Here is a 23346-nt window from a genome sequence, read left to right as displayed (position 1 = left end):
TATAAAATGATTTACAATAGCCAAGTTATGAAGTAATCTAAGTGCACATCAATGATGAATAAAGAAGATATGAGAGATAAATGTATATGTATGTGTATATCCCACACAATGGAATGTCATTCAACTATATAAAAAAGAATGAAATCTTGTCATTTGCAACAACATGGGTGGACCTAGACAGTATTACGTTAAGCAAAATAAGTCAGAGAGAAAGACAAATACTATATGATTTCATTTGTATGTGGAATCTTATGCTATGCTATGCTAAGTCGCTTCAGTCGTGTCCGACTCTGTGCGACCCCATAGACGGCAGCTCACCAGGCTCTGCCGTCCCTAGGATTCTCCAGGCAAGAACACTGGAGTGGGTTGCCATTTCTTTCTCCAGTGCATGAAAGGGAAAAGTGAAAGTGAAGTCTCTCAGTCGTGTCCAACTCTTAGCGACCCCATGGACTGTAGCCTACCAGGCTCCTCCGTCCATGGGATGTTCCAGGCAAGAGTACTGGAGTGGGGTGCCATTGCCTTCTCCGTGTGGAATCTTAAAAACAAAACAAATGAACCACCAGAAACAGAATCACAGATATAGAAAACTAACAGGTGGTTGCCAGAGGGAAGTGGGTCGATGGGGAAAAGAGAGACAAGTGAGGGAGATTAAGAGGCACAAATTCCCAGTTGTAAAATAAATGAGTCATGGGTATGTAATGTACAGTGTGGGGAATATATTCAATAACTATGTACTATCTTTGTATGATGAGGGATGGTTAACTACACTTACTGTGATGATCATTTTAAATGTATAGAAATATCAATTTATAATGTTGTGTAACAGCAACTAACACTGTTGGAGGTCAATTACATTTCAACACCAAACAAGCTCATAGATAAAGAGATCATATTTGTGGTAACTAGAGGCAGAGGGATGGGGGAAGGGGGAATTGTACGAAGCTAGTCAAAAGGTACACATTCCCAGTTATGAGATCAACAGGTACTAGGAATATAATTTACAGCATAATATAATTAACACTGTTCTATGCTACACATAGACATCATCAGATGGTCAACACCGAAATCAGACTGATTATATCCTTTGCAGCCAAAGATGGAGAAGCTCTGTACAGTCAGCAGAAACAAGACCGGGAGCTGACTGTGGCTCAGATCATGAACTCCTTATTGCCAAATTCAGACTTAAATTGAAGAAAGTGGGGAAAACCACTAGTCCATTCAAGTATGACCTAAATCAAATCCCTTATGATTATACAGTGGAAGTGAGAAATAGATTTAAGGGACTAGATCTGATAGACAGAATGCCTGATGAACTATGGACGGAGGTTCGTGACATTGTACAGGAGACAGGGAGCAAGACCATCCCCAAGAAAAAGAAATGCAGAAAAGCAAAATGGCTGTCTGAGGAGGCCTTACAAATAGCTGTGAAAAGAAGAGAAGTGAAAAGCAAAGGAGAAAAGGAAAGATATACCCATTTGAAAGCAGAGTTCCAAAGAATAGCAAGGAGAAATAAGAAAGCCTTCCTCAGCGATCAATGCAAAGAAACAGAGGAAAACAAGAGAATGGGAAAGACTAGAGATCTCTTCAAGAAAATGAGAGATACCAAGGGAACATTTCATGCAAAGATGGGCTCGATAAAGGACAGAAATAGTATGGACCTAACAGAAGCAGAGGATATTAAGAAGAGGTGGCAAGAATACACAGAACTGTACAATAAAGATCTTCATGACCCAGATAATCACGAAGGTGTGATCACTCACACTCACCTAGAGCCAGACATCCTGGAATGTGAAGTCAGGTGGGCCTTAGAAAGCATCACTATGAACAAAGCTAGTGGAGGTGATGGAATTCCAGTTGAGCTATTTCAAATCCTCAAAGGTGATGCTGTGAAAGTGCTGCACTCAATATGTCAGCAAATTTGGAAAACTCAGCAGTGGCCACAGGACTGGAAAAGGTCAGTTTTCGTTCCAATCCCAAAGAAAGGCAATGCCAAAGAATGCTCAAACTACCGCACAATTGTACTCATCTCACACGCTAGTAAGGTAATGTTCAAAATTCCCCAAGCCAGGCTTCAGCAATATGTGAACCATGAATTTCCAGATGCTCAAGCTGGTTTTAGAAAAGGCAGAGGAACCAGACATCGAATTGCCAACATTCGCTGGATCATCGAAAAAGCAAGAGAGTTCCAGAAAAACATCTATTACTGCTTTGTTGACTATGCCAAAGCCTTTGACTGTGTGGATCCCCACAAACCGTGGAAAATTCTGAAAGAGATGGAAATACCAGACCACCTAACCTGCCTCTTGAGAAACCTGTATACAGGTCAGGAAGCAACAGTTAGAACTGGACATGGAACAACAGACTGGTTCCAAGTAGGAAAAGGAGTACGTCAAGGCTGTAGATTGTCACCCTGCTTATTTAACTTATATGCAGAGTACATCATGAGAAACGCTGGGCTGGAAGAAGCACAAGCTGGAATCAAGATTGCCGGGAGAAATATCAATAATCTCAGATATGCAGATGACACCACCCTTATGGCAGAAAGTGAAGAAGAACTAAAGAGCCTCTTGATGAAAGTGAAAGAGGAGAGTGAAAAAGTTGGCTTAAGGCTCAACATTCAGAAAACTAAGATCATGGCATCTGGTTCCATCACTTCATGGCAAATAGATGGGGAAACAGCGGAAACAGTGTCAGACTTTATTTTTCTGGGCTCTGAAATCACTGCAGATGGTGATTGCAGCCATGAAATTAAAAGACGCTTGCTCCTTGGAAGGAAAGTTATGACCAATCTAGACAGCATATTAAAAAGCAGAGACATTACTTTGTCAACAAAGGTCTGTCTAGTCAAGGCTGTGGTTTTGCCAGTAGTCATGTATGGATGTGAGAGTTGGAGTGTGAAGAAAGCTGAGCGCCAAAGAATTGATGTTTTTGAACCGTGGTGTTGGAGAAGACTCTTGAGAGTCCCTTGGACTGCAAGGAGATCCAACCAGTCCATCCTAAAGGAGATCAGTCCTGGGTTTTCATTGGAAGGACTGATGTTGAAGCTGAAACTCCAATACTTAGGGCCACCCAATGCGAAGAGCTGACTCATTTGAAAAGACCCTGATATGCTGGGAAAGATTGAGGGCAGAAGAAGAAAGGGACGACAGAGGATGAGATGGTTGGATGGCATCACCAACACAATGGACATGGGTTTGGGTGGACTCAGGGAGTTGGTGATGGACAGGGAGGCCTGGCGTGCTGTGGTTCATGGGGTCACAAGAGTCGGACACGACTGAGCGACTGAACTGAACTGAATGTATAAGTGAAAGTTGTAAGGGGAAACCCTAAGCATTCACATCACAAGGAAAAATATTATTTTCTATTTCTTTAATTTTGTATTTATACGAAATGATGGATGTTCAGTAAACTTACTGTAGTAATAATTTCAGGATATATGTAAGTCAAATCATTATGCTGTATACCTAAGACTTAACACCATGCTGTATGTCAATTATATCTCAATAAAGCTGAAAAAAAAATATAGTGGAAGTCTGCAAAGAACAACTGAAAGAAAGGAGAGAAAAAGAAAAGTTTTAAGGCTTTTTTTGTCAAAGTTGCACAAAGGGTCTCTTCAAAAATTTGTTGCTTTAACCATTTGCTAAATCATCTGTAAAATCATTTAATTCTCAAGTATTCAGAATTCTACAACTCTAGCGCCAGATGGAAGAGTGAAAGCCATTCAGATCCTCTCTCTCATCTCTGTAGATTTATTCTACAGATATGTAGATTCACACTAAAACTCAGATCTATGCTTTTCAGTTTAGGAAATCATTAATTCTTTTTAAAAGTTATCTTGTACATGCTTTCTTTCTCAAGAAGTTACTAGAATACATGTTTCAAATACTCCAGGTATCTTTTGAATGAAGGAGCAAACCAAGATAGAACAAAATATGAGATTCAGGAAATAGATTCGGTACAGGAGAGAAACAAAGGGAAATTCCAGGCAACACTTTGCTGTAGGCCTGGAGCAAAATTAGTCTAGACTGCAGCTGAAGGGAAAGTGTCTGGAAGGAAAGCCTCCAAGGGAAAAACATGGAATCAATAGATCATTTAATAAGTTTGTCATGTGGGAAATTGTACTAAGTGGCTGTGGGAGCAACTGGGAAGCAGAAATATTATAAGTAAACAAAAAATGACAAATGGCAAAGAGAAAAAACATGAACAAGAAAAAGAATGCAATCAGATTACACTATTTAGCCCAGTAGTGAATAATATTTGCAAAGTCATAATAATGTAAATACAGAAGACTACTATATCCAAAATTTGTGATATAACTTGTCAGAAGGATGGATAAGGGAAGAGAGTTAAATCTTGGTCTAGGGAACTCCCTGGCAGTCCAGTGGTTAGGACTCTGTGCTTTCACTGCCAAGGGCCCAAGTTCAATCTCTGGTTGGAGAACTAAGATCCCACAGGCTTCAAAGTGTGGCCAAAAAAAAAATTTAACTATCTATTGTAAAAACAGATCGATAGATAATTTCTAAAATTAAGAAATCAAAGAATAACAGTATTAGCATATTATTTGAAAATATTAAAATAAATTTCAAAATAAAAAGCTTAAAGAGTTGAATGTGGTTGCCTATGGGGAGCAGAAATTAAGGGACGGGGTAAGAGAAGGGAACTGCTGTTTTTGCTGTAAACCTTTTAGTACTATTGAACTCTTAAAAACTGCCTGTATTACTTTGATAAATATAAATTTTTTTAAACTAGCTATGTATTAAATAGATTCGTTATGTTTTTCCTTAAAAGGCAGGATGTTTGATGTTTAACATGCATGTAGTATGTCATGTGTTCTTCAAAAAAAAAAAATCACCAGTTCAAGTACTGAATCCAGAATCTCATTCTTTAAGAAAGTCAATTATACACTAGGCTTGCCCCACAAGCCATTTTCTTTTGTAGACAGAAAAAAAAACAACGAATGAGTTGCAGGGCCCATTATACTGGCCACTGAATTGTTGGATATTTTTTATCCAGTTACTATTGCAAGTGAACTTGGATTTCTGTGACAGAAACCTCCAAAATAAGAAGTATTATCTGTAAAGCAACTATACTTCAATAAAAATTTTGAAAATAAAATAAATTACATACAAAAAAAGGCATTATTACCTTCCTCATAAACTGATCTTGATTGAGACTTGATTGTTATACTACAAAGGAAACTAGAGATACTTAATTAAAACAATTAAGAGCACCAATTGATTACAAATGTTGATACAAATGTTGATACATACATGAGTTGTCAAAGAAATATTATTTATTATATATCACTTCATAAAACAATACAATCTCTACTGCCAGCAATTCAATTATATCAGCATCATGATTTCAAATGATTATGAGAATCTTCTTATTCTCAGATTCAAGGCACAGCTAGAGAGCAAGGCAAAATTCCTTCTGAGGTTCTAACAGAGATTAGAGCTTTTATCAACGTGAGGTCTCAGATTCATGGAGTCAGCAGGAACTTTACAGATGATCAGGTCCAACAACCCACAATCACACAGCCAAGCTCATGGCAAACCAAGACTAGAATCCAGTTGAATTGAGCCTTTGTAGGTAGAGCTCTTTTCCACCATACTGTGCTGTCTCCTGTCCTACCCCTTTTGAAGCCAACTTTGTCCCTATGAATAACTCAGACCAGGAAGAAATCTTGGAAATAACATTACAGCCTCTAATTTCTTTATAATAAGAAACACACACACACAAATACTAGTTACTAGCTACACTGACATTTACAGTACGGAAATGGCAAATTGTGAACAAAGGCTGAATTACATTTATCACTAGGGCTTCCTATCTCCAGGAGCCCAGGTCCCTGTCAAATTCATCCAACAAATAATGAATTCCTACTATAAGCAAGACACAGTACTATGTGCCAGGAACACCATTACAGAGGCTCTTGCTCCTTCAGAGCTCCTGGCCCCAGATATAACTCCATACATCCTAAAATAAAGTAGCTTGTAATGCTGGTCAAAGGATCATTATGATTTTTTTTTTAATCTTTTATTTTTTGGGGGAAGGGGCCACCCAGTGTGGCATGCAGGATCTTAGTTCTCCAACCAGGTATCGAACCTGTGCCCTCTGCACTGGGAGCGCAGAGTCTTAACCACTGGATCATCAGAGAAGTCCTACATCATGATTTTTCAACTGAACTCTTCCCTGAGCTATTGATCTACAAACTGGATCATCATTTGCTGGGTTTTAGAACTGCTCTGTCTGGTCCACAGCGCCGAGGGGCCTCAAGTCATTCAACTTCCCCATACAGCCAGCTCTTGAAGTGCCAACCTGCCTGCACTATCACGCTCTACTGCTGCACCTTACAAACCTGTCCTCTTGGTATGCCTTTAGAACACCAGTCACCCACCCGGCAGCACTGACATCTCATCTGGCTGGACTTTTCCCACTGCCTACAGCTGAATCATTCCAGAAAAGCCTTTGCTACACTGGTGCTGGTTGTTGTTCAGTTGCTAAGTCATGTCTGACTCTTTGCAACCCCATGGACTGTAGCCCACCAAGTTCCTCTGTCCATGGGATTCTGTAAGCAAGAACACTGGAGTGGGTTGCCATTTCCTTTTCCAGGGGATCTTCCTGACACAACGATCAAACCTGCATCTTCTAGTTGGCAGGCAGATTCTTTACCGCTGAGCCATCTGGGAAGCCCCACTCAGGTGATGCTAGTGGTAAAGAACCTGCTGCCAGTGCAGGAGATGTAACAGACGTGGGTTCAATCCCTGGGACAGGAAGATCCCTTGGAGGAGGGCGTAGCAATCCACTCCAATATTCTTGCCTGGAGAATTCCATGGACAGAGGAGCCTGGCGGACTACAGTTGGAGTCACAAAGAGTTGGACACAACCGAAGTGACTTAGCGTGCATGGTGCTCCCTCCTAGCTAATTTCAAAGTTACTCAGGCCCAAGTTCTTAGGACTCTTTGATTCCTCCATCTCCTCCCATACCCAATCAAAGTTGCTGCATCTTCTTTCACACGCATCTTCTGAAGACACTCTCCTTGTTATCTGCACTACTTCTTTATCCTTTGTCAATCTCTGCATTTCAACTGTGCTTCCCAAAACAGCCAGATTAATTATCCAAAAACACAGCTTACACATGTCACTCTACTACTCAAAAGGATCTGAAGCTCTCTATTTCCTTTAGGATAAAATCTCATCGTCCCTTGATTATATTGTGAATTGGAGAATACACTTCTGAGCCTCTGCTAATACCATTCCTTCTATCTAAAATATTCTCTCTCTTTCCCCTCTCTGTTCATCCAAATTTTATATTTCCTTCAAAGACATTTGCTCAAATACCATTTTCTCTGTGAAGCCCACTGTCATCTCACTGGTACACAAGCATTCTTGGCAGGACAACAGTACAAATAATCTGAGCAAGATGGAGTGAAGCAAGGAGGCCAGTGCGACTGGATGAAATGAGAGCATTTTGGAAAGAAGATCAGAGAGGTATCGAAAGGCCAGACCCCACAGGACCTTCTTGACCATTAAAAGGACTTTAAATCTGAACAAAATGGGGATCAACTACACACTTTTCTATATTCCCTAGCCAAGATATATGACTTGGCAGAAAGATCATGCTGCCAGTGGTGACAAGAGCAGCCTATATGTAGAATGGCAAGTGCAGAAGCAAGGAAACTGGTTAAGAGGCTATTATAGTAATCCGGGTAAAAGGGTGCAGGCAGTGAGAAGAGTCTGCATATGGATATACAGGCTGACTGGATGAGGGACATGGGAACAAAAAAGTAGTTAAGGATGATTCCAAGTTGCTGGTCCTAAACAAGTGGAAGAGCAGAGATGTCTTTAACTGAAATAAGGGAGAAGATTGTGGCAGGAGCAGGTTTTGAGGTAGAAGATTTGGAGACAGGTTTGGGGTATGATCAGTTTAGGATGTATATCAGACATCCAAAGGAAAATGTCAAGCAGGAAATTTATTACCTCAATCTGAAATTCAGGGGAGAGGTTCTGGCTAGAGATATATATTTGACAATTGTCCGAATACACATCAGGCCAGTTTCATACAACTTCTGTGATGATGGTTATGTTCCGTATCTTCACTGCCCCATATGGCAGCCATAAGACACTTATGACTTGAAATGTGGATAGGGTGATTAAGGAACAGAATTGTTAATTTTAGTTAATTTACATTTAAATAAGCACATGTGGTTAGCGGCTACAAATGGACAAAGAATGTACATGTGACTGGATGAGCATCTTAGTGAATGTAGGTAGAGAGGATTGGGTACTGGGTTAAGCCTACCACATGGATTATTTGTGATAGGCAATTAAAATAAAAGAAACAACTCAAATCTCCATCAACAACAGAATAGAAAAATAATTAGTGACATATTCACATAAGATTGTCTTTCAACACTGAACACATAAATCTATGTGAATGAATCTCAGAAACAATGTTAAATGAAACGAAGTAACTCAGAGAAGAAAATTTTCCATAAAGGTCAAAAGCAGACAAAACTAAACAATGCACTGTTTAGGAATATATTAAAATTAATAAAACAATAAAGAAAAATCAAGGAATGATTATCCAAATATAGGATAACATCATCTCTCCATGTGAGCACAGGAGGTGCTCTCCACGTGTGCTCTGAGGTGAGCACAGAGGGCTTCAAAGTTACTGAAATTTCCTTAACTGGATGGTGAGTACACAGGTATTCATTTTGTTATTCTTTTTCATCCTATATACTCTGACATGTATTCAGTTCAGTTCAGTTCAGAGTATATAAATGAGGCAGTATATGGTTAAATGTCAAATGAATACTTCAAAACATCTTAAAATCATTAAGTTCAGAAAAAGGAAAGATAACTGTGTGACCTCTATAGTGTCTAAAAAGGAGGAGAGATTTAGTTATATAAAGAAAAGAGGGAAGGGCATTCTAGAATGAGAATGAACAGGTCATGTGCAAGAATCAGTAAATTACTGAGTCTGACTGGAGACGGGTGAAGTTAGGTGGAAAAGTTGGGCTAAAGCCAGCTTATGAGATGTCTAAATGCTGGGTCAGGAAGTTTGGATTTAAAACAAAAAAAAAGCAGTTTGGACTTCATCTTGAAATAGGGCAGAACCACTGGTGGTGTCTAAACAAGTCAATAGCATGGGAAAAGCGGTAAATTAGTAGGACTAATATGATGATAAGGATCAACTAATAGAGAAACAGGAGGCTGGAAAAAAATCAGTTATAAAACTTGTAGCTGTGAGATGTCACAGAAGATTTAGTATGGCCTGAACTACGATTCTGATGGATGATAAAGTTTACTCCAAGAAACTTTAGGATGAAAGATTTGAGAGTCTGATCTTGGGAATAGGCAGTGAAGGGGAAAGAGATTCAAAGATTACTCCAATTTTCAAGCTAAACTAAGGAAATGATAACACCAACATATGCAAAACTAGGAAAATCAACAGAGAAAACCAGTTTTGAAGGAAGACCACTGATTCATTCATGGGATAAAAGTCAGGCAGTGTGATAGCTTCCCCTCAGGGAATAGCTCGTGAGTCACACTTCTTTTTAAGTAACATTTTCGTAATAGGCAAAGAGAAAATATTTAATACATAGTTCTTTGGAAGGAATAAAAGCTGTTATAGCTTTTAACTCTACAAGAATTTTACAAGTACATTTTAAAAGCATACTGTTATAATAATACTGAGTTGCTTTTCAAAATAAACTGAAAGAAAGAACAGAACACAAAAGTAGAGATGTTCAGTAAAATGTCAGAGATGTAGGAAAAAACATATAAAAAGAGGAGCCAAAGCGCTCTCTCTCTCTCTCTCGCTGTTTCCTGTGCACTGGGGCGTTCTTCTTTTCGTGTCTTTGGGTCGACGGTCGACATGCCCTCACACCTTGAGGATGGATTTTCCTGCTATTATCTAAATAAAATAGAGCTGTAACACTGAGCTGTAACACTGATTTATCTAAGAGCTATACCACGGTCCGTTCGAGACCTGAGAGCTATAACATGGTCTGTCCAAGACCCGAGAGCTGTGACACGCGGAGGAATGTCCATCACTCCAAATCTTTGTTGTGATAAGACAGAACCGAGGAGCAGAGTGAAACTACTCAATCCAGTTTGATTGAATGCTCCGTGAGGACAGAATTTATCAACTGTCCCTGCATCCCCACAGCACTGAGCACAGTGAATGATCACTACAGAATACTGATACTTAAGTGAGGCTGAATGAACAGACAGAAAAGAGCGAGGGCAAAAATAAGCTAATTAGGAATACCCTACCCAAGCCTCCAGAACCCAACATACCATAGCTAACGCTATGGAAGGAGAGTGCTTTAGCCTTATCATCCTGGCTGTAAGGAAAGCTGAGCCTGTGGTACCTGTTTTAGGAGAGCTAAAATACCAAACAAAAAATGAAAAGGATACCAATTCTCAAGGAAACATATACTGAGTTTATGTATATGTTCCCCACATTACTACCTAATGAGACCGTGTCCAACTCGAACCTTTAAGGCAGACAGTAGAATGTAACTTTTTAAGTGTGTGGCTAAAGATATTCAAGGGCATCCTGTCCTTTTAAACTGTTAAAAAGTCATTGTTTTGGTTGCAAGTGGTTTAAAAGTCTAAATCTCAATTGGTAGTCCCACCTGGCATACCACTGTTTCTTAAGCCTGTAGAACAAAGAAATACAAATAGAGCTACTGGTAAAGTGAGATGATTGATGCTCAGGTGTTTCAAGTGGTTGCCAGTGACTGGGCTATGACCTGCAGGTTCCCCCAGGTTAAGGAAATTTGGCAGAGTCCCAACTTATCCAATATGGCTACAAAGGGAACAATGAGGCTGCTTTCTAAATGAACTGATCTTATACAAATGCCTTAAGACCACCTCTTTTTCAAGAGGTTAGAACAGAAAAGAAATGGCCAAACATCAGCAGTTGTTCAGTCACTAAGTAGTGTCCGACTCTTTGAGACCCCAAGGACTGCAGAACACCAGGCTTCCCTGTCCTTCACTATCTCCTGGAGTTTGGTCAAACTCATATCCATTGAGTCAGTGATGCCATCCAACCATCTCATCCTCTGACGCCCCCTTCTCCACCTGCCTTCAATCTTTCCCAGCATCAGGGTCTTTTCCAATGAGTCAGCTCTTTGCATCAGGTGGCCAAAGTATTGGAGCTTCAGCTTCAGCATCAATCCTTCCAATGAATATTCAGGGTTGATTTCCTTTAGGATTGACTGGTTTGATCTGCCTACTGTCCAAGGGACTCTCAAGAGTCTTCTCCAATACCACAGTTCAGAGGTAGAATAAAATAACAGTTCAGAGCTCATGCTCTGACACCATACAGACATGGGTTAAATCCCAGTTCTTCCAGTAAAGAGCTACATAACCATATCTTTTAACACATTCCTATTATGCAAAACAGGATTGATTACCTTCCTTAAGATTTAAATATACGGTAACTCCAGATGTTAGTATGTTCCTTCCTAAAACTACACCATGACCCCTTTGATTGGACCTGCATTTTCCTTACTAGCTTCAGCCAGTAATTTTTAGTGAAGAGCATTCTAGATGGATGATCTCAATTATTGTGCTTTGAATCTCCAATTTCCCTCTATGAGAACCACTTTCTTCTTAAGTTCTAGTTCTTCAACCCATGCCCTGGGCTTCATCAGTGAAAGTGAAGAACAGGAGGAGAAAAAACAAATCAAATTATAAGTAGAACTTACAAACTTTGTAGTTGTGTAAACTTAAAATTGATGCTTTCTTTAAAAATCACAAATTCTGTACAACCTATTAGCAATAATTTTAAGAAGTGTTCTTACATGTAGGGGACCCAGGGAGGTACCCTGCCTATGTTCAACACCCCCACTTCCCTCTCAACTCAGGGATCTTTCTGTATGTTGTAGTGGAATCTCTGGTGTACTGGGAAACAGAAGAGGGAAAAGTTCCACAGATTCTTCATTTGCATTTGGCCTCCTTTAGAACCATTACTACTCTCCTAGTTCAGGCAGTAAAGACTAAGTCCCAACCAGTTTCACCTCCCTTACAATCCTGCACACAGCCACCAAATTAAATCCGAAACTAGCAGTCTTCATTAAGATCCCTTCCCACCTTAAAAACTCTTAATGGCTCCCTACCTTTTATTCACTAGAAAGAGCCCAACTCAAATCCAAAGGCCAGGCTAACATTATCCTACTTTTACACAGCACAGTACTTGTTTCCTCCCAATTCCCCGAAGGAAATTCTTTAAGGCTCTGACTAATCTGCTTATTGTGCTCCCAACACAGACAAACCTGCACACCCAGGAAAGATCACACCCATCCCCACGCACCTTTCCTTCAAAGGCCAGCCCAGACAGCCCCATCTCTGCCCCGCAACCGTGCTCCTCAAACACACTGCCCAGTTTTCTGACCCTCTCAAGTACACCCCCTTTTTACTGGCTATACTCTCGTGGCATCTCAATCCATTCCAACCACTTTGAAGGCAGGCCACGTTCATTACACAGAGGGTCATCACTGTGCCCTGCACTTAGTAGATTCAGGGTATTTTTTAAACCAGAGGAGGAGTTCAAATAGTGTATCTAAGTAGAACAAGACAATACTGCCCATCTTTGCCGATTCCCCTTTATTCACAGCAAAGGGTATTATTCAGCGTTCGCTACAACGCTGAAAATTTCTAGTATACACAGAACAGTCATGTGGAGAGAGCACGCCACCGGATGGCAGAAACCTGCGTCCCAATCCTGGGTTTTGCCATAAGCTCTGCATCTGTGGGGAAATCACACAATCTCTCTGGGCCTCGGTGGTCTCAGGTGTAAAGCGGGGGAGCCACTGTAAAGGCTTCCAGGTTGTCTCTCGGCTCCCTCAGTCCCCCCACAGGAAAGCCAACACTCGGCTGCTCGCTAAGGCGGAGGCAGGCAAACTTTTACACTTTCCAGGGCTGGCATTTCCAAACGGGAGTGGAAACTCAGTCCGCACAGGAAAAAGCGGGGATGAGAGGAAGGTGAGACGCGGTGTCCCCGGACTCGGATCTTTTACCCCATGGTCAGGAACAGTTCGCCTCGGGTTCCTGGCCCCTCACAAGCAGACTTCCCCCGAGAGTGGCCCGGCCCGGAGCGGCTCCCGGGAGCGGGCCCAGGTGACTGTCCGCGCCCGTGCCCCCCGCACTTGTGACATACGCCGGGTGACCCGGGTCACAGCCTCCGTTCCGTCCGTCCTCACCGCCTGAGGGACGCCCTTCTCTCCCGGGCAAAGCTCCTCGCTGCCGCCCCGCGAGCAGCCCTTCCGGGCCCCGGGCTGCCTCAATGTGGCCGCCCGCGCCCCAGGCCGCCGGGACCGGCGGCGTGAGGGGAGGCGACGGCGGCGGCTTTAAGTGCTGAATCACCACTTTGCAACCCGAGCTCCAAACCACCGTGACCCGCGGGCCCCGAGGGCCCGGGCGCTCCGCTCGGCTTACCCACAGAGGCGCTCCGAGGGCGGCAGGCGGGCGCCGAGGACCGAGCGGAAGGTGCTGAGTAGCGCGGGATGCAGCAGCCACGCTAGCCGGTACCGCATACCCCAGCGGAGCCGCCGGGATCACCGCGAACGCTTCCTTCTTGCGCCGAGCCGGCCTCGCTCACTGCGCATGCTCAGCCTGCCGCGCCGCGCCGCCTCGCGGGAGCCTCGAGGCGGCCGCCTCTCCGGGTTTTCCCTGGAGCCCGACAAGGCGGGGACGGCGGGCGGCCGAGACACCGGCTGGCGGGAGGGACGGAATGTAGCCGGGGAGCTGCGGGAGCCGGGCCACCAGGCTTCCCCGGGCGAGGAGGGTCCCTGCTGGGTCACGCCGGGTTCAGGCGTGAGGGCGGCGATGTGTATCTGGTCTGTGTTAGCCGAGGGCAGAGGACTCATGAATACTGTGAGGGCACAAGGGGCCATGTTTGCGGAGGCGCCCCCGTTGGCTGTCGGTCCTGGCGGTGCAGGTGTTGGAACAAGGTCCGCCGGCGAGGCGACCTCCCACAAAATGAATCGGCGACTGGCGTGCGGCCCGCGGGCTCCCTCTAGAGCGCGATGAGGACGTGGACGGTGGGGTAGGGGACTGGGGAGAAGTTAAACGCCAGAGCCCCCCAGAGAGAGGCCGGGACCTGGAGGGAGTTTCCACCCTGGGAAGCTAGCAACCCTTCAAAGACCTAGGTGGACATGGGACCGGCCACCGCAAAACAAGGCCTTCCTGGATTTACAAATCCAGAATAAAAACTACCACTCTGTACTACTACTACATTAAAAAAAAAAGTATGGGTAGTACTACTAGTATTCAGTGTACTTCAGGCACTACTTGTAAGACTTTTTTCTCGATGACTTTATGATGTTTTGCCTCCAAGAACAATGTAACTGTTGTTATGAATTTAACTTTCCTTTACGTTATTTTACAGGGACAAGCGCAATTAGGGTTAGCATTTCCCTAACTTGGGGCTTCCCAGGTGACCCAGTGGCAAAGAATCGCCTGCCAATGCAGGAGAAGTGGGTTCGATCCCTGATGGGAGAAGATCACGAATGTTGGGGCGCAGCTAATCCCTAGTGCCACAACTATTGAGCCTGTGCTCTAGAGCCGGGGAGTGGCAACTCTTGAGCCCACGGTGCCCTAGACCCCTTGCTATGCAACAAGAGAAGCCACTGCAATAAGACCGCAGACTGCAACTAGAGAGTAGCGCCGCCACTCCCCTCCCCACCCCCGCACCCCCCCACCCCCCCACCTCCCCACCCCCGGGCCCCAGAGAAAAGCTGGCTCAGCTGTGAAGACCCAGCACAGCCCCTCCCGCCCCGCCCCCCAAAAAGAATCCTGTCAGTGCAGGAGATGTAGGAGAGGTGGGGAAGATCTTGCCCTGGGTGGGGAAAATCCCCTGGAGGAGGTAAGGATAGCCTGCTCCAGACTTCTTGCCTGGAAAAATTCCATGGACAGAGGAGCCTAGTGGGGTATAGTCCTTGGGATCACAAAGAGTTGGAAGCGACTGAGAGACTGAAAACACACACACAGGCACTTCCCTAACTTAAGTGCTTTTAGGTTCCCGATGTGGCAGACCCGAGACTGCAGCCAAAAACAGTGTTCTGAATCCTATTATTGCTTCTAAGGGGAATCGGGAGAAGGATCCCTTAAGTGGATGATTCATCAGTGAGGTTCTTGGGGATCTTTTTTGACCATATAGTTTCAGCTAAAGGTAAACCTGGGAGGGATGAAAACTGAGGTAGCAGAAAGGAGGAAGCCCTCCTAGTGCTGTAAGGTCCAACTGCACAATGTTACATTCTCGTTCCAGCCCATCTGTTTTAGTTTCTGGTGGCTGCCATTAACAAATTACCACAAATTTAGTGGCTTTAAAACAACAGAAATTTATTCTTTCACAGTCTGGAGGCCAGAAGGCCAAAATTAAGATTTTGGCAGGGCGGCACTCCCTACAGACAGTCTTAGGGGAGAAACTGTTCTTTGCCTCTTTCAACCTCCTTGGCTTCAGGCCCTGTTACTCCAATAGGCATCTTTACATTGCCTTCTCCTCTGTGTGTCTTTTCTTCTTTTGTCTCTTAATAGGACATTTGTCATTGGATTTAGGGCACAGCAAGGTAATCCAGGATGATCCTATCTCATCCTTAACTTAATTACATCTGCAAAGACACTTTTTTCCAAATAATGTTAACATTTACAGGCTACTGGTTTTAGGACACAGTCATGTCTTTTGGGGGGCCATTATTCACCCCCATCGTTCTAGCCTCTACCCCTGCCTGTTCACCAACTCCAAATCACACAACTGTCACAGGTAATTGATGCTTTGTTGTTGTTTAGTTGCTCAGTTGTGTCCGACTGTTCTGCAGCCGCATGGATGGTAGCCCAGCAGGCTCCTCTGTCCATGGGATTTCCCAGGCAAGAATGCTGGAGTGGGTTGTTGCCATTTCCTTCTCCAGGGGATCTTCCCAACCCAAGGATCGAACTCCCGTCTCCTGCATTGGCAGGCAGATTCTTTACCACTGAGTCACCTGGGAAACCCCCAACTGATGCTTACAACAATATGAACTTGTCAGTGCTCTTTCAACCCCTGTTGAAAAGGCATTGCCTTTACAAAACTTTCCTTCAGTTCCATTCTTCACATACCCTACTGAAGATAACCACTGTCTAAGGGCACTTACTTGAATCTCAATCTTCCGTACGTGTAAGAAGCGATAGATTGGGAATGATTTCTTAATCATTTTTGTATCTCGCCTGGCAGCAAGCAAGTGCTTACACAATGTTTGTCAAATGCATGTTTGCTGAATTTTATTAAGCCTCTAGGTGTAACAACAATTTATAGGAAATACAGGGGACAAATCTGTTAAATCACACCATAAAGATACAATTGGCAAAGTTTAGAATGTTTGTAACATTACACAACAAATGATTTATTTCTTCTACAAATAAATTGCAAAATAGAGGAAGGAGAAGACTGTGAATTAAAAGAGTTAGAATTGGTGAATTATGACAAGCTGTTATAAAATTTAAATAAAAATGCAAAGGGCCAGGAAGACCCAAGACAATCTTGAAACAGAATCTGGAACATTTACATTACCAAATTTTTTCTTTCCTCCTTCTTCTTGTTTTTCTTTTCTTTTTATTTTTGCTGTACCTCAAGGCTTGTGGAATCTTAGTTCTTTGACCAGGGATTGAACCCAGGCCCTCAGCAGTGAGAGTACAGAGTCCTAATGTCTGGACTGTCAGGAAATTCCCACTACCAAATATTAAAAGTTACTTTTAAGCTATAGTAATTGAGATAATATGTTAATGGCATGAGGGCATTCAAATAGGCATGGAAAACCATTTACTAGTATCTACAAAAGCTACACATATGTGTATGTTATGACCCAGCAATTCCACCTTTAGCTGTATACTCATCAGAAATGTGAACATATACCCATGAAGATGCATGTACTAGAATATTCATAATAGTGTAAGTATTAATAGTCCCCAACTGGGAACAATCCAAGTGCCATCAACAGTAAAATGCATAGTAAAAATAAACTGCAGAATAGTCACACTTTGGAATACTGGATGATATGAATGAATTTCACAAACCTGATGAAAGTCAGACCCAAAAGACTATATACTATATGAGTCCATGCTTTTTCAAGCCCTGTTGAAAACCAAACAAAACTAATCTATAATATTAGAAATCAGGTTAGTGGTTGCTCTGGGGTCTGCAGTGACTGAAAGAGAGAATGCTAGGAGCTTGTGGGGTGTGTTTTACATGAGTGTGTTCAGTTTTTAAAAATTAATTTAGCTTATGATTTATATACTTCAATAATTCAATAAAATCTTTAAAAACGGATCTTCAAAAATGGAAAGCAAAAATACATTTTTTAAAAAATGAAAAGCAAGAAGAAGCATACTAACCAAATGAAATGCTTGGTTCTTTTTTAAATCCTGATTTGAACAAACCCACTGTGAAAAATAAGTGTTTATGAGATAATAGGAAAATTAAGAACACTGACTAGATTTTTCATAATATTAAATAATTTACTTTGGGGGCTACGTTAGTGGCTGGTCACAGCAGCTTTTTTTTTTTTTTATAGAGTCCTTTGAGATACATGCTGAAATAATATATGCCTAGGATTTAGTTCAGAATAATTCCATCTTCAGTGAAAGATGAGGGAAGAGGGGAAATATTGGTCAGGAACTGATAATTATTGAAACAAGATAATAGATGTCTGGAGCATATAATAATGCTATTCTCTTTGATTTTGTATATGTTTAAAATTTTCCATCATAAAGAGTTTCATAATGTATATTAGTCTTAAGTACAGTAGTATGGTAATAAAATACCTAAATGCAATATGGATTTTTAAAAATGTTTATAGATCAGTGATTTATTAATTAAAAGTTTGTTAAAAGTTTTCCTAAATGACTCCTACTTGCTAGTCCTTAATGGTAAGTTTGAGTTACTTTATGTGCAGTACTCAAAATATTAATGTAAAAATCTATAAGTCATATTTTCTATAGTTAAGAGTACTCTTGATTTATCCATTCAACAAATATAGGCCCAGGCTTTGCTTTAGATGTTGAGGATACCTCAGAGAAAAGAGCAGCCAGGTTTCTATTCTTTTGGGGTTGATACTATAGTAAGAGAGATAAACAAGTAAATTAATACTTTATATAATGTGATTAAAATAATATGAGAGTAACTACGATGGATCTTCATGCTGTCAGCGCCACCCAAATAGCAGTTCTGAGTCTTTCCCTCCATCATCACTACTGCCTCTCTGGGTGGAGGAAGGTAACAAAGATCTCACCATTTATATTAAGGGGGTTTATGCATGTCCTGGGCTGTTGAGTGTGCACATGGGACAGTTTAGGTGGATAGCTCAACAAAAGCTCAGAGCATGGGGTTCAGGGTTTGGACTACATAGGCAGCTGCCAATGGAGAGCCAGCTTCTGTGGCCCTTTTCTTGGGCTAACTCTCCACCAGATTTTCTCCTGGGATTTGTGTGTGTGCATGTGCGTATGTTTTAACAGTCCCTGACCTCCATTAGCTTCTTCCTTCTACATCCCTTTCTGTCCGTCCAATGTACCACTCAGGAGTTGAAAGTTATGGAGGGGCAGTCACCTGTTTCTCCCTCTGTTACTGCCTTGCTTTGGGTTCTTCTCAGGGCCTCCCCTTAAGAGCCTAGCTTGAAAATTACACATACTGAATATTGTTTTTTTCTCTTTGCATTCCCTAATTCTCTGGGACACCCTCTTATCTCCAGGAAAAAAAGTCCTGAGGTACAGCTGATAAAGGGAAACATGAAGTGTAATATTTCAACATCTCCTTTTGCTATGTGGAGAAAAAAAGAAATGGGGTTTCATGAGAGAGCTTAAGGGTCTCCTTTAGACAGAATAGTTTGGGGAAAGACTCTCTTAGGAAGTGACATTCAAGTTAAGACTTGAAAGGTAAGAGGGAGCCAATTATAGGAACAGATGAGGGAAAAGACTCTAGACAGTGTAAACATCAATCACAAAGGTTTGGGACAAGAGGGAGTCTGGAATGTTCTGGAATTTGACAGAAAGTAAGAGTACTGGAAACTTCATCTTTCCCTTTCTCTTCCAACTAATCTTTGCTATTGAGATGCTACTATTAGAACACACTATAAATAGTACCCAAAATTTGGGTTTGCTGCTGCTGCTGCTGCTGCTGCTAAGTCGCTTCAGTCGTGTCCAACTCTGTGCGACCCCATAGATGGCAGCCCACCAGGCTCTGCCGTCCCTGGGATTCTCCAGGCAAGAACACTGGAGTGGGTTGCCATTTCCTTCTCCAATGCATGAAAGGGAAAAGTGAAAATGAAGTCGTTCAGTCGTGTCTGACTCTTAGCTACCCATGGACTGCAGCCTACCAGGCTCCTCCGTCCATGGGATTTTCCAGTTTGGAGACACTCAATACTTAAGCATTTCAGGACTTTTTTGTTGTTGTTCTCTTTGGCATTCATACCCCATAGACATACAATAATTAAACCTAACATGGGGACTTTTCTGGTGGTCCAGTGGTTAAGACTCTGTACCTCCAATGCAGGGGCTGCAGGTAAGATCTAGTTTGCTACCAAAAAAAAAACCTAACATGATTCTGGCAACCATTGAAAATGGTAGCTAAAGTCAATTACTCCCAAAATTATTCACTAAAGAATAGCATAGATGTTGCTCAAGAGCCTTAAAAGGTCATACAAATAAAAATATTTATGAAGACATTTTTAGAGATTGGAAGAATAAGTTATGTTAAATAAAAATTCAGGAGATGTGAAAGTACATATTTAACTATGATTTTGATTATTAAAAATATGGAAAAAATATATCAAAATATTAGTAGGACTTCCCTGGTGGCTCAGTGGTAAAGAATCTGCCTGCCAATGGAGGAGACAGAAGTTTGATCCCTGGTCCAGGAAGATCCCACATGCCTCGGGGCAACTAAGGCCATGCTCCACAACTGCTGAAGGCCACGCACTCTAGAGCCTGTGCTCTGCTGCAAGAGAAGCCACCGCAATAGAGCCTGTGCTCTGCCGCAAGAGAAGCCACTGCAATGAGAAGCCTGAGTCCCGGAGCTAGAGAGGAGCACCCGCTCACCACAACTAGAGAAAAGCCCTTGCAGCAATGAAGACCCACCACAGCACAGCCAAAAGTAAATAAATAAATATTAAAAAAGAAAGAAAGAAAATCATCATTAAAAAATACTAATAGTTATCACTAGGTAATGAGAATCTATTATACGTATATAGGAATTTAAGAAAGAACAGGAAAAAAAAAACCATAGTAGAAATGTTCAATGAATATGTCAAAATTATTTTCCAGAACTGAAGGAAATGAGTTGCCAGACTGAAAGGATCCACGAAATGCTCGGTTCGGTGGGTGAAAATAGAAGCATACCAAGTCAGATTATTGCAGAATTTCAGCATGTTGAAGGGAGAGAGCTGATTATTAAGGTTCCAGAGAGAGAGAGAAAAAAGAAGCCACCAACAAATGTTCGGGAGTCAGAATGACTTTGGACTTCTCAGCAGTAGCAGAACCTAGAAAACACTGTCTTCAAAGTTCTGGAGCAACAATGCCCTTGTCCTAATGGTGGCCCCAAAGCAGCAGGGTTCCCAGTCTTAAAATGCAAGTTGCACAATAGACATATCAGAAGTAACTCAAAAATCAAAATGTGGAGGGCTCTCCCGACATGTTTTTCTCTATGTGAACCCCTGGGCCTTTGCACATCCCAGAGTGTGAGTTGTGTGGGGGAACTTGCAAGAGTAATCAAGGTTGAAGTTTCCAGGTGGAAGCAGAACTCACATTTAATGTCATTTAAATAAAATAATGTGATATTTCTTATACCCCTCAAAATCATGGTTGTAAAATCATATCTGCTATCATAGTTATTAGAGTAAAATTGAAGGACATAAAAATTATAGTAATAATCATGGGTATAAACTAATTACTATGGAAAATCAGATGTTTGTGAGCTGGTGGTTTATATAAAACTCTGTAAGTTCTCCAGATTACTAATAACTTCCAACAGGTTTCACATAGAAAGTCCAAGATAGTAGCAAACACTTGCCATCCTTAAATTATTCTTCAAAAAGGCCTAGCTCCCTGCTTGGAAGAAAATACAGTGAGAACAAAACACAAGTTTATATTTCAATAAAATATAATTCTGCACTAGGACAATAGGATGCCTATTTAATACGCTTTTCTTTATTTTAACAATAAAAGTAAAGCTGTGTGAAATAACCAAAGATACTTTTTTAAAAAGGTTTTAAAAACTATTCTTTGAGAGCAGTTTTAGGTTCACAAGAAAATTGAGAAGTTCCGAGATATCCCAAATACACCCCACTCCTACATGTACATGGTCTGCCCTATTATCAACATCCCCCACAAGAGAAGTACATTTATTACAATTGATAAACCCATGTTGAAACATCACTACTACCCAAAGTCCATAGTTTACATTAGAATTCACTTTTGATGTTGGACATCCTATGGACTTAGACAAATATAATAACATGTATCCATCATTATAGAATAATACAAAGTAGTTTCATGGCCCTAAAAATCCTCTGTGCTCTGCCTATTCATCCCTACCTCTCCCAAACCCTGGCCAACACTGATCTTTTTACTGGATCCATAGTTTTGCCTTTCCAGAATGCGTGAAGCTTTTTCAAATTGGTTTCTTTCTTTTAGAAACACATATTTAAATTTCCTCCATGTCTTCTTATGGCTTGATAGCTCATTTCTTTTTACCACTGAACAGTATTAACTTCTTTGGATATAGCACTTACTAAAAGGACATCTTGTCAGCTTTTAAGTTCTGACAGTTTTGAATAAAGCTGGAATAAACATCCACTTGCAGGATTCTGTGCAGATGTAAGTTTTCAACGTTTTGGGGTATATACAGTCATCCATCAGTTCTCACAGGCATTGGTCCCAGGACTCTCATGGATATAAAAATCTGTAGATGTTCACATTCCTTATACAAAATACTATGATATAGGTGGTCCTCCGTATCAACGGATTTCCCATCCTTGGATTCAACAAACCACGGATCAAAAATCAATCTACAAGGAATTCCCTGGTGGTCCAGTGGTTAGGACTCCACACTTTCACTGCCAGGGGGCCGGGTTCAATCCTGGTTGGAGAACTAGAATCCCACAAGCTGTGTAGTGCAGCCAAAAAGACAAAAAACAAAACAAAAATCGATCTACATCTGTGATCCACAACAAATTCTTTTTTGGTGAAGGATGTAAGTCTATGTCTAGAGTCATATTTTTGCCAGAAGCACATTTTGTGTTTAAAAATAATCACTGCAGAGAAGATGCAGAAGTACTTCTGTTGCAAATACCAAAAATCATGCTGAAGAATTTTTTTACTGAGCTATAATTTACATACCATACCATTTGCCATTTAAAGGTGTGTAACTCAGTGGTTTCAAGTATATTAACAACGTTGTGCAAACATCACCACTATCTAACTCCAGAATATTTTAATCACCCCCAAAAGAAACCCAATCAGCAATCACCACTCCACTATGTCCTCCTCCCTGAGACCCTGGTAACCACTAATATACCTTCTGTCTTTATGGATTTTCTTATTCTGAACGTTTTGTATAAATGGAATCATACAAAACGTGGTCTTTTGTGTCCAGCTTCTTTCACTTAGCATAATCTTTTCAAGGTTTATCTGTATTGAAACATCTATCAGTACTTTATTCCTGTTTATTATAGAATAGTAAATATTCCATTGTTTAGATGTACCACATGAAAAAAAATCCATTCATCAATGGATGGACATCCAAGTAGGTTGTTTCCACTTTTTTTTTTTTTTTTTACTATTTTGAGTAACACTGCAATTGAACATTTGTGTACAGCTTTATGTGGACATTTGTTTTCAAATCTACTGAGTGTATATCTAGAAGTGGAATTCCTGGGTCATTCAGTAACTCTATGTGTAAACTTTTGAGGAACTGCAAGACTGTTTTGCAAAGTGGCCACACCATTTTGCATTTCTGCCAGCAGTGTATGAGGATTCCAATTTCTCCACATTCTTACACTTGCTATTATTCATTCTGAAAAAAATATAGCCATCCTAGTATATGTGAGGTAATAGCTCCACACTGGGATTTTAAATGTGCTTGTGGAACAATTACTGATTGTGGACAAAATACTGACTGTAGAACAAATATTAATTATTTTAATCAGTGAAAGACCTTTTCAAAGCCCAACATTGTTATTTCTGAAGTGATTAGGGAGAATGTAATTAATGAATAATCACTATCTCCTACTCTAGCCATGTTTTATGACTTCTCACAAGTATCTAACTCAAGTTATACAACCCAATTACACAAATATTAGA

General features: G+C 41.4%; 1 protein-coding gene across 11 annotated transcripts in view; it reads right to left on the bottom strand.

Annotated features, from left to right (window-relative positions):
* Window positions 1-23346, bottom strand: part of IDE (insulin degrading enzyme) — a 111208-nt gene that overhangs the window by 81318 nt on the left and 6544 nt on the right. For 5 of the 11 annotated variants that reach the window (XM_081554430.1, XM_081554437.1, XM_081554379.1 and 2 more), the window contains exon 1: window positions 13459-13619. The exons of 2 other annotated variants lie outside the window; for them this stretch is intronic. Coding sequence is in view for 5 of the 9 variants with exons in the window: in XM_081554379.1 (XP_081410505.1) it covers window positions 13459-13556 (98 nt within the window). In the remaining 4 variants the exon portion in view is untranslated. Of the gene's footprint in view, window positions 1-13040; window positions 13620-23346 lie in introns of those variants that run through there. 4 more of the 11 variants (XM_081554406.1, XM_081554410.1, XM_081554417.1 and 1 more) reach the window with 3 other exon arrangements.

The sequence above is a fragment of the Giraffa tippelskirchi genome, chromosome 2 (genome assembly GCF_054371585.1).
Source record: "Giraffa tippelskirchi isolate mGirTip1 chromosome 2, T2T-mGirTip1v1.2.pri, whole genome shotgun sequence".
Lineage (NCBI taxonomy): Eukaryota > Metazoa > Chordata > Mammalia > Artiodactyla > Giraffidae > Giraffa > Giraffa tippelskirchi.
This window is presented reverse-complemented; position numbering and strand designations above follow the sequence as displayed.